Here is a 12,050-nt window from a genome sequence, read left to right on the forward strand (position 1 = left end):
TACTCATCCTCTGTGGTAGAAAAAGCAATGCACTTCTGTGCCCAAGACATCCACGACACTGCACCACCTACAAAGGTGAACACATAACCATAAGTGGATCTCCTGCTATCCACGTGCCCTGCATAGTCAAAATTTGTGTACCCAAATACATGCATATCTCCTCTTCCAAAGTAGATACACACCTCCTTGGTACCCTTCATGTACCTCATGATGCACTTAACTGCCTCCCAATGCCTCTTTCCTAGATTAGCCATATACCGGCTAACAACTCCCATTGCAAATGCAATGTGGCTTGTAGTCATGTAGGTGAAACTGCTTAAGTACCTTTTGAGTGTACTTGCCTTGAGAACGTGTAATATGCATCATCTAAAGTCGTGAGCAAGTCTGCAAGGTAGACTAGACATGAAGAGAATGTCATTGTCACTATCATTAGTGACTGCATTAATCTCCTCGATCTTCATTTTTTCTTTGTCCTCCCTTGGACTCTCTTCCTTCTTATTTGCACCCCAATTTGCATTCTTTTTCTTATCCTTTTGCTCTCTTTTCAACTTGTAGCAATCCTTTTTCATATGGCCCTTCTTGCCACAGTGGTAACACTCAATGTTTTGTGCCCTGGATTTGCTACGAGACTTCCCTCTTTCTTGGGATTTCCCCCTGAATTGTGGTTTACCCCTTTGCACATTTAAGGCTGCATCCTGCTTGTTGCCATCCATAGACTTCCTTCTAATCTCCTTGGTCAACAAGCTACCCACAACATCATCAAACTTCAGTACTCCACTAGGTGCAGAGTTACTGATAGCTGTACGGAAGGTATCCCATGAGGATGGCAATGAACATAAGAGAAATATTGCCTTAGTCTCCACATCAAAATTCATCTTCTGAGCCTGAAGCTGACTAAAAATAATATTGAATTCATTTAAGTGAGAAGCAATGGAGACCCCTTCCTTCATTTGCAGCTCAAACAACTTCTTCATGAGGTAAACTTACCACCTCCTGTAGGCACCGTCAACATTTAAGGGGCATCTCCTCCCCTCATATTTCACCCCTTCCCTCTCCTTAGTTAGTCCCTTGTCCTTAGTTAGTCTCCTTTTCTCTAAGACCCTCTAGTTCCTCATTTTCCCCCTTTCTTTTTCCTTAGTTCCCTTAATTCCCTTACCTTGTAATTTTTATTTATTGAAATAAAAGGATAGAGATAGAAGATTTTAAAAAAATGGAGAAAATAATAAGAAAAGATAGAATAAAAGTTTAAACATAAAAAACAAAAATTAAAAGATAGCATTTTTTTTAAAAAAAAGGGAGACTATTGAGAAAATAAAAAGGAAAAAGGTTTATTAAAAAAAAGAGGTTAGACAATTAAAGGATGGAAATAGGCTAGTAAACGTGATGGGAAAAAAAAAAAGAATAGTTACATTATTTAAGATACAAAATAAAGGAATTATCAAAGAAAAATAAAAAAAGAATTGGGATTTGAAAAAGAAGTAATTTGTAGGATATAAAACTTAGGAAAGATTATGATAACATAAAATCAAGGGGTACCATAGATGAAGCGTGGTCGCTTCACACAATTAGCAAGGAGGGGACTGCTACAAAACACTACTATAAAAATAAATTTAAAAAAACACTACAAGGAAAGAGATTGTGAATCCTAGAAGAAGGAGACATAACAAGTGATGTATCAATTTGGAGGAGTAACCATGAATAGGTTAGATGGTGAACGAATTTGGAGTAGCCGGAGGAAACTCGAATGAAGGCTACAAAAGTGACTCGTCATCTAGAAAAGAATGGAATACACAATTGCATGGTGACAAGGGTCGAATGATTTACCTACTTAAACTCAAGACGAGCATTTAGAATAATGAATTAATAATGCATTTGCACGTAGGTTAATGAAGTAATAAATGCATTTGCATGTAGGATCATACACTTGGGTAGAAAAACACTCAAGAATTGAGCACATGCACAATTATTACCTTGGAAATGTACACAATGGTATTGTACAGAGACGTTGGCAATTGGAAGGCATCCATTGGGTTGATGAGCCAAGCTAGTACTTGGACTCTTCCCAAGCAAGAGGGTGCTATACATGGTCATAGGTGGTGGATATGTAAGCGCTTAGTGAGGTCTGGTGACGAAATCTCAAGTAATTGGTAAATCATGGATGCATGACTATGGGTGGATCCACAATTAGACCTGGTGGTCTAGAATGAGTACTCATTAAGATCTGGTGATCTTGATTCTGTAAGTTTGGGGTTTGAACAACCTAAAATAATGGTTCCAAACTGGTCACTTGGAACTTGGACCAATGCAAGCATATGAGAGAGATAGATTAGGAAATGGTATCTTATTGGAAAGGAAAAGTAGAACGGAAATGGATTCCTACTAACCCTAATGGATAAAGTTAGATTAGTCTTGTAGGAATGTCCAAAGCAAAGGAGTATAGGGACAACACAACATGAAAGATAAACACTATGTCCTTCTTATTGACTTATTTGAAAATTTGCTTTAAAGGAACATATTAATGTTGGACTTGTTTGGTAGGAGTACTAGACATGAAGATGAAACATTAAAGTTGTTGTATGGAAGTTTATGCAGGAACCTAATGAGTGCTAAAGACCATGAAGACAAAGAAGAATACCTAGTAGATGAGGACATCTATGTCTCAAGCAAGAGGGCATGTCACGACACAATTTTATAGCCTAAAATGTATTAGGCTAGGTTGATTGAAATGTATTAATTAGAAAGTAGGCTAGGTAGGTTTATATGGCTAAATGCCATATGAATAATGTATTGGATATGTTAATTGATTAATATAAATGGTGCACTCGCAGATGTAGGTCCTAGGATAGGGATGGGTAGGAATGCATAGATGCATTAATAAATGGTAGGCATAAAGTGTCATAGGCTAAGGGTAGAATAATGGGGTATGCCCAAGGGATGGATCCCAAGAGGCATGAGACGTTGTGACCTCTTGTATGCATGGAATGTGTGCATGAGGTATTAGGATGGATCCCCATTTGGAGGGCCAATGCTTCCAATTTATGCATCATTCTTTCACACATGTGCATCTCGGCATTGAGGAGCGTGACAATAAGAGCCAAATGCCTCAAGCATAAACATCGTCCATGGGTATAAGTATCAATAATGTCTCATACAAAAGATCATAGCACAATGCATTCACTACAATATGTCAAAGCTGTCCTTCAGCATAAAATAGCATCTGTGTGCTAAACGTCCATCAATAAAGCATTCCCCAGGGCAATCTGGGCCTATCAGCGCATCCAACAAGGATCGCAATGCATCCAAATGGCCTATAAAGCATCCACTACAACCTAATGCAAACCACAAATGAGCACACGGCTCAGATTGCAACCAAAGTGATCTGCATAAGGTATATCCAAGAAATCCTAGCCTTATGGCAATGATCACTAGTGAAAATAGAACCTGGGATGTCTCAAAACATGGGCGTCATTGCAGAATCAAACTCAGCAAGACAATCTGCAAATATCTCTCTTTCGCCACAACTCCAAAATCTCATCCAAGGATGGAGTAAGAACCAGTCAACCCTTGCATTTACTTGTTGCAAAAATGAACCTTAGGAAACTTAACCTTAGCCAAAATGCCACATGGCAATCAATGAGAAGGTAAACTTTAAGAAATTTCCTTCAAAGAGATGACAGAAAAACACAGAGAATCACAACTCCCTCGATTCTTCACGGAATGGCAAGCAGCTTTGTAGACATATGTTTCAGGCAGTCTCGGATCCAACAAGATAGACGGCTTTGCAAATGGAGGCCCCAATATTGAGATCCAACATATATAGGAAATGGCGAAATAAAGACGTCGGAGTAGACGGAGATTCACCACAACTTTAAAAGTTCACAGAACTGGAAGCAGCTTCTGAAGTTGAAGTTTTGGACCACTTTGGATCCACTGGGAGTGTTAGAACTACAAATGGTGGCTTGGATATGGAGATCCAACACACGAAATCCTCGTAGGAAATGAATTTCATCACTTTTTTTGCAGGAGCTGTAACTTTTCACTGAAAACTCGGATGACAGAGATGTTTAAGGTGAAAATGTAGCTCTCAATCTGATCTACAACTTCCTTGAAGACTTCAAGTCAAAATTTTGTCTCTAACTCTGGATATTTGTGCTACTACATATGTGTGTCTGAGAAGATTTGCTTATATCCTACGCCTTCAACTTTGCAACCCAGTAAAACAAATGCCCAAGACGATTTTGCCCCTTTCTCTCCAACTGCTATAGCAGCTCCAAAATCTGCAGCTCCTTCTGCTGAACAAGGATCTTTGGGATGCACCACTCTCTCTTCGGGCTAGAGGCTGCACTGGGCTGCTCACACTACCGCTAGGCTCTACTGCCAAGCTCTGATACTAGTTGTGAGGACACAACGGAAGCTGAGAGGGTGAGAGGGAGCTTGAGGGACACAAGTTTTGGTGGGTGAAGAACACCCTAATCTTCTATTTCATCCATATATATATGGGTTTGAGTATTGTACATAACCAGGATTAAAGTACAGTGGCCTTTAACCCCCACACAAACAAATCCACCCCCTGCTCAAGGACTGAGGGAAGGAGCCTGTGTCAAAGATCTTCTGGCATGCTAGTTGGAAAGGGGTGGAGATAATCTCCTAGAAGTTCCGAAAGAAGGACAGAGTCAAGCCATCCTCTCCAGGACACTTCTGGGTCGGGAGAGCCTTGAGGACTTCCCAGAGCTTCTCATCTGTGAAAGGCTCCTCTAGCCTGCTACATAAATCCTGCAAGACTACTATCAGAACGTGATCCCAAACTACCTCTTGGGCCACTAAGAAGGAATAGGGACTCTTACTCACAACTGAAATACATATTCCTAGCTTATGTTCCTATCGTGGGCTATCAAGGAGGAATATTGATGAAGAAGGACTACTAATCATGGAAAAATGTTGTGATTTTATTACTCAACTCCAAACTTTTTATTTTGACATAAATAACAAGAACTATTGCTACTAGGAATCTCCTGCAGTTTTTAAAAGTATGTTGGAATAGCTTTTTTCTGATAAATCACCATTGGAGCGACCCTATAAGACAAACCCTGGTGTTCTGTGAAAAATTATCATCAGTGTCATCCTCTCCGTCTGAAAGAGCTATCTGTAAAAACCTTGGTCAGGTCTAATATCTCCTACAAGTCAGTGTGCATGATGCCCTATGGATCCCGAAGATGCTCCAGCTGTGTGCCTATCGATTGGGGCCTAATGGTCTGGAAGAACTGCTTCGTCATATTGTCCCGCTGCTATACACACCGGGCCCAAGAAGAGTGATAGGAGAACTCAGCCCGTCAAATCTCCATGTCTTGAAGCTCAAGGTGAGCACTTTCAAACTTGTCGCTAAGCCACTGAGAACCAAGGTCCTGCTCCTTGAGCCGTTCTATGGAGGCGAGGTCTCTCCTCAAAGCTCACTCACGCTCCTGAAGCATCCTCATCCACCTAAGGGCATGATCCTGTAACTCCTCACTACTCCTTTGGATCACATTGGCCACCCACGAAGCCCAGCTCTCACTTGGTGTCATATTTGACTACTCCCAAATCCCTGCCATTACCTGCTAGATCTCCTCGTCCTGCAAGAGGTCCTTCGGATTGGGGACCCCCTTCTAGGGGATACCTCGGCGGATCTAAGTGAAGTACTACAGGAGAGTGGTCTGGCATCGTGGTACGTGCCAAAATCTCGATAGAGCCACCTCTGTGTAGTGCCCAGTCCCAGACGTAGAAATGGTCTAGTCTCTCAAGCAGTCCATCGTGTCTCCTTTGTCCAAAGAGAAGAGGAGACTGCCATGTATCTTGCTGCAATCTACCTCTCTCCACGAGTCCCTGCCACTGATCATGAAAATGAACTGCTCCTAGGTGCTACACTTTGCTATTGGCATCTCACAAAAGGAGGTGCCGCCCTGCTTGTCTTCCCCAAACTCTAGGTTGTTGAAGTCCCCTCCAACTATTTAGGAGTCTACATCCAGTAGACACTCTGACAGCCTCTTCCAAAAGGTTGAGCAGTGCTATCTGAACGCTGTGGCATACACGTTCAAGATCCCGATCCTGGACTCTCCCGCCCTAACTCCCATCCAAACTGCCCTTGTCCTGATCGTAGACTTTTGGAGACAAAGTTTGTGAGAGCGAGATGCAGACCCCTCCGCTCCATCCTACTGCAAGGGACCACTTCTCTGGACCTCTCCATGGGAGAAGGTGGTGACATCGTCTGATGCCTGCTACTGAGAACATATGCTCCTAGATCACAAGGAGGATGGGGCTCTGCTCCATGAGTGTCAAGGTAGTGTCGGGGGAGCTCAGCTGAATGAGGAATATGCCTCTTCCATAGATGGTGACCTTCAGGATGTGGTCACCCTTTAATGCGCCAAGCTCGCCTGGATACTCTTGCACCTGTCTCCTTATAGGCGTGAGGCCCACAATTCTGCCCACGAGCACCTTGTCCTAGAGGGACTGAACTACCTATTGTACCTACTACTTGTTAGCTGGGGAAAGAAGAACCTTAACGGCTGTGGGATTCGAGGGTGCAGCCATAGAGCCCCTCTGGCCAGACCAAGGGTCACCACCAAGGTTTTCTTTCGCCTTAACAAGCACAAATGCTCCTGCTGCAAGGAGGAAGAAAAAAGGGAAGGGTGAGGAAGAGCTTCAGAGGGGGAGGCGGAGACGAGGCGGGGTGAAGGAGGGAGAGGGCAAGGGCGGAAGTGGAAGAAGGAGGAGGGCAAGGAGGGCGAGGGAGGGATGGCGGAAGGCGTAAGAGGAAGAGGGACAAGAAGGCAAGGATGCAGATAAGGAGGAAGATTGAAGGAGAGAAGGGGGGAGGGAGAGGGCAAGAGAGCGGAGAGGAGGCGGGGGAGGGGAGCCGGCGGGGGGAGAGGAAGAGGAAGGCGGAAGAGGCAGAGGTGGCGGGGGTGGAGGTGACCGGAGGCCGGAGCTGGCGGGAGATGGAGGTGATGGGAGGTGGAGGGATGGGAACAGAGCAGGCGGGGCTGGCGGGGTTGCAGCGAGCGGAGGAGGGAGGCAGCAGAGGCAGAGTGTGACGAGGAGGGCGAGGGGGCTGTAGAGGAGGCGGAAGGGATGGACGGGGCGAGGCAGCAGGGCAGCCAAGGGGGGCGTGATGCCGGCTCAGCAACAGCTACTCTCCTGGCTCCCAAGGATGCTTGAAGTTGCTATGGATTATGAATCAAAATCTACTGCACTTTGCTTAAGCACCACTCAAACGGTTCACTGCAAACCCTATATGAGATCCTAAAAATCTAATAATTTCTCTTGCTCTGAACCATTTGAAAGAAAATGTTGTAGAACGTTCTGGTAATTCTCCCCAACCCAACCAAATAGTAGTTGTCTTATCTTGATTAATCCATGAATAAGAGACCACTACAAATTCTTCAACTAATGATGGAAAATTCATGATGTTCTTCTCCTTATCCACAAGCAAACTGGTATTATCATCAGCAAAAAACTGACTGCATAGAGAAGATCCATTTGGCAAATGCAATCCCCTATGCATCCCTGATTCTGATAGAAATTGACATAATAGAGGTTATGTGACTATAGCAAATAGCAAATGTGCCAAAGGACACCCCTGCCTAATTGACCCCTTTAAAGCAAAGGAGCTCCTCAAGTATCCATTTAATGATAATTTAGGAAAGGCATTAGAAAACAGTACATCAGTCATAGCACAAAACCCCTACCCAAATCCCAACTTCTCTTTGGCAATAATAACAAAATTCTAGCTCACTCAATCATAAACTTTTTCAAATCCAAATTCAAGAGTGCAAACTTCTCATTGTGTAACACATCATAATCAATCGCAAGTAGAACATTAAGGGCTGCATCATAACTATTCCTTCCAAACAAAAATGCATATTGCCTGGCATGGATAATTCTACCGAGGATGAACTTAACTCTATTTGCCATTGCTTTAGCTATCCCTTTATCAACACAATTCAACATAGTGAGTGGCCTCCAATGACCTAGCAAAGATCTCTTCTGTCCCTTGGGTATTAATTTCATCTACAAGGCATGTACCCTCTTAAGAAACACCAATTTACCAAGGTGGTCATATCCCTGCCACATACTTGCCAAAAATGCTAATAAAAATCCATGGGAATCCCATTGGGACCAGGAGACTTTCCCTTGGCCATAGAAAATCTATGGGAAAACCAATGAGGACCAAGAGACTTTCGAGTCTTGTTTTCTCCACAACAAATAGTCCTCCAATTACTTGAATTTCTTTTTGGCATGCCAAAGGCAAATGCTTAAGCGTTTGTTTTGCCTTTCTATATCTATGGGGATTGTGCAAAGGCTTTAAATGAATGATATCATGGAAGGATAACGTGATATATCTATATCTATGGGGATTGTGCAAGGGCTTTAAATGAATGATATCATGGAAGGATAACCTGAGAGGGGATTTCAAGGTTGACCTAATCTATGGGTGAGGTTGTCCTTAAATGAACACTAGCATGGAATAACATGCGAGAGGGGATTTAAAGGTTTTCCTAATCTAAGGGTGAGGTTGTCCCATCGCCTTTGGCACGCGTAGTGAAATTTTCACCTTGTTTCATTCAAGAAATGGTTGCCTACCCCATGGGTAGAAATGTCCAAACGTCCAAACTTGAGATGTTAGAGGTTCACCATCCTATGATAAACGTATGACCCAGGTTTTGCTGAAATTTAAGGGTTCAAACTTGAGACCTTGCAGCTAGTTTGTTTGTTGAAAGCTTGGAGATAGGTGGTTGATGAACAGAGAGCATGGAAGCTTTGGAAAGGAAGAAGCCTGAGAAGGTGTTTTTTTTTTTTTTTTGGTTTGTGGAGGAGGAATAAAGAAAGTGCCCCCTTTTTTGTTTTATAAAGAGAAGAGAAGGGAAATATATATTATCAAAAGTGGGGGGGTCAATGCGAGAACTCAAGGCGCAAATTGCAAATCAGCAAAGGAAGGAGGGACTCTGAGGTTGGCTTCAACTGCAAACAGAGCTGTGCTGATCACTGGTTCTTTGGAGGCAACGATCGTTGCAAAATCTTCGAGAAGTTCCTTCACTTTTCTCAAGAGAACCGTCTCCCGGTGGCCTGTGCTGTCTGTCTGTCAAAAGACTATATTGTTCCTCGTTTCCCAGATTGCTATCAGCCCCGCAGCGCGGATATAGGGCCACATCGCCGCGAGGGTGGATGGGAGCTTGGAGCTATCCTCGAGGAGAACTCTCCGCCCATTGGATCCCAGGTAGAACTTGGTCATCAGGCCCGCCTTTTGCACCGCCAATTTCATTTTGGACCAAAGCAAGTGGAGTGGGATGAACACGGCGGGTTCATTTTGATTCTTTTTGCCAGGAAGCCATTGGCGCGCAATTTCAAGAGGAGGAATCTACAGCTTCGTGGAATCTGGCACGCCACAAGCATCCACAGTCGATCAAGCTCCCTCGTCGGGACTGATCCTTTCATGAGCTCTTTGTAGGTTATTTTGTCCCAATTCTTGGAGAGCTGGACCCCTCCGAGGCGCCACTGAGAAGCTTGCTCGTTAGCGGACACGATGTAGCTTGAGGGCCAGTCTTCCGGGATTCTTTCTAACACCGCTGTCATTAGATCCTTCTCCCCCTGCGTAAGGCGCAGCTTTTCGCTAAGGGTGTTGATGGATAGCCAGTCGACTAGCTTTCTTGTCGTCCCAGATGTCTTGCCAAATCTTTACTCCTTTTTTGAACAGATTCCTGGCCTGAGTGAGGTCGTGCGAATGCTTCCCCTTCGCTTCTAAACGCCAAACTCCACAGATTGACTCCTTGAGGCGCGCATCGCCACGAAGGCCTTTCCTGCAGCTCCACGCTAGGTGTTTGACAAATATTTTCAAGACATCCACCAGGCCCCGGGCTAGATCGGACCCTGTGGTCTTCAAGAGGAAGTCAGTCTCTGCACGAGGCGATCCAAGTTTCGCCGGCGGACCCTGTCCTGGTGAAGGCCAAGGAAATTGAAGATGCACAGCTAGCTAGACTCAAAAGCAAGCAGATCTGGCTCGAAGTGGGTGACTGCCCGTCCAAGGTATTCTTCAAAGCTTGCAAACGTAAACAAGCAAGGGATCAGATTGACAGAGTAGAGGACGTCAGCGGCAAAATTGTCACGCAATACTGGCATGTAGCAGAGATTTTCCGGCAGCATGTAAGTGCGATCGTGGGCGAGGAGGAAGCCAAGGACGAGGAGTGGTCAGAAAATGGGCTATTTTGGCTCAGTGTAAGACTTAATTCCATTTGGCAGTTCTGTTGAGGAAAGAAATGGTGGAAAATTAGCGCTATTGGATATATGGAAGGAAACTGCATAACTGGCTTCCTTTACGGAACAGGATTCGAAAGTTGTCCTGCGTTGATCCTACGCTGCCTTTTTGCAGAATGGATCAAGAAGAGGTTGCTCACCTGTTCTGGTCCGGGCCCTATGCTAGATGTATGGAGCAAGTCAGAGATTGGTATATTCGGCACTTTGAATTAATGCGTAACTTTTCCTTCAAGCTTAGATGGAAAATGGTTTTTTTGAAAGGTTGGATTGATATCTTACCCACTTTAGCTATGTTGTGGCCTGTGGTCTTCTATCCATCTGGCTGACCAGGAATAGGATGGTTTTTCCCAGAAACCCCTGTCATACACATATATTAGATGGGCACCATCAGATTGGCCTTGCAAGGAATGATGACTGCTATCCTGAAAGTTTGAATGAGGAGATCCTTGGTCAGCTTGGTCCAGAAACAGATGCTGCTACCTATGCCTGTCTTTTGAAGCACTACACTAGTGTTAAGGCCTTGTCTGAGGGTGAGCGTGTGCATGAGCACATGAACAGGCATGGATATGCGGATAACAGATTTCTGAGTAACCTTCTTGTTGAAATGTATGGAAAATGTGGAAGCTTGGAGTATGCACGAGCTATGTTCAACAAAATAGTCTACCCGAATCTGTACTCCTGGAGTATTATGATCGCTGCGTATGCCCAGAATGGGTGTGGCAAAGAAGCTTTACAACTGTTTGAAGAAATGCAAACACAAGTCGAGCCAAACACGATAACTTTCACCTGCGTATTAGATGCGTGTGCGAGTGTAGCAACCTTAGAGAAAGGTCGAGAGATCCATGCTCTTATTGTTGGCAATAAATGGGAATCAGATGTGGTGGTGGGGACAGCCCTCGTCAATATGTATGGTAAGTGCAGCAGCCTGGATGATTCAACGGCCGTGTTTGCAGAGATGCCACTGCGGAATGCAGTCTCGTGGAATGCCATGATTGCAGTGTGTGCCCAAAATGGGCATGGTAAGGAGGCTCTACAACTGTTTGATGCAATGCAGGCCAAAGGCATTGACCCAAACAAGGTCACGTTCCTCTGCGTTTTGAATTATCGTTGGCAACAGATGGGAGTCGGATGCAGTTGTGGGAACATCCCTCGTCAATATGTATAGGAAGTGTGAGAGCCTAGATGATTCAAGGGTTGTGTTTGCAAAGATTGCACTACGGGATGCGATCTCGTGGAATGCCATGATCACAGCTTGTGTCCAGGAAGGGCACAGCAAGGAGGCTTTAGGCTTTACAATTATTTGGTCAAATGCAGGCTGAAAGCATTGACCATAACAAGATCACCTTCATTTGCATTTTGGATGTGTGCGCCAGCAAAACAGCCTTGGAAGAAGGCTGACACCTACATGCTAGTATTGTTGGCTGTAAATGGGAGTCTGATGTTGTTGTGGGGACAGCCCTCGTCAATATGTATGGTAAATGTGGGAGTCTAAATGATTCAAGGGCTGTGTTTGCACGGATGCTTGTGTGGAATGTGGTCTCATGGAATACCATAATTTCAGCATTTTCTCAGAACGGGTTCAGAAAGGAAGCCCTACAACTGTTCGGTCAAATGCAGGCTGAAGGTGTGAAGCCAGACAAGGTAACCTTTGTATGTGTTCTCAGTGCATGCGACTATACAGGTCTAGTTGCTGATGCAACGCAATATTTTCTCTCTATGAACAGGGACCATGGCATAAACCCCTCAGCAAAGCATTATGGGTGCAT

General features: G+C 44.4%; 1 protein-coding gene across 1 annotated transcript; it reads left to right on the top strand.

Moving 5' to 3' along the window:
* Positions 1–10,621: 10,621 nt before the first annotated feature.
* LOC147893809 (pentatricopeptide repeat-containing protein CRR2, chloroplastic-like) lies at positions 10,622–11,449 on the top strand. Its single transcript, XM_087386366.1, has one exon. The coding sequence runs from the start codon at positions 10,622–10,624 to the stop codon at positions 11,447–11,449; it is 828 nt and encodes a 275-aa protein (XP_087242492.1).
* Positions 11,450–12,050: the final 601 nt, after the last annotated feature.

This window comes from Dipteris shenzhenensis, chromosome 15, assembly GCF_047967505.1.
Source record: "Dipteris shenzhenensis isolate YYH24624 ecotype China chromosome 15, Dip_SZ_1.0, whole genome shotgun sequence".
NCBI classification, from domain to species: domain Eukaryota; kingdom Viridiplantae; phylum Streptophyta; class Polypodiopsida; order Gleicheniales; family Dipteridaceae; genus Dipteris; species Dipteris shenzhenensis.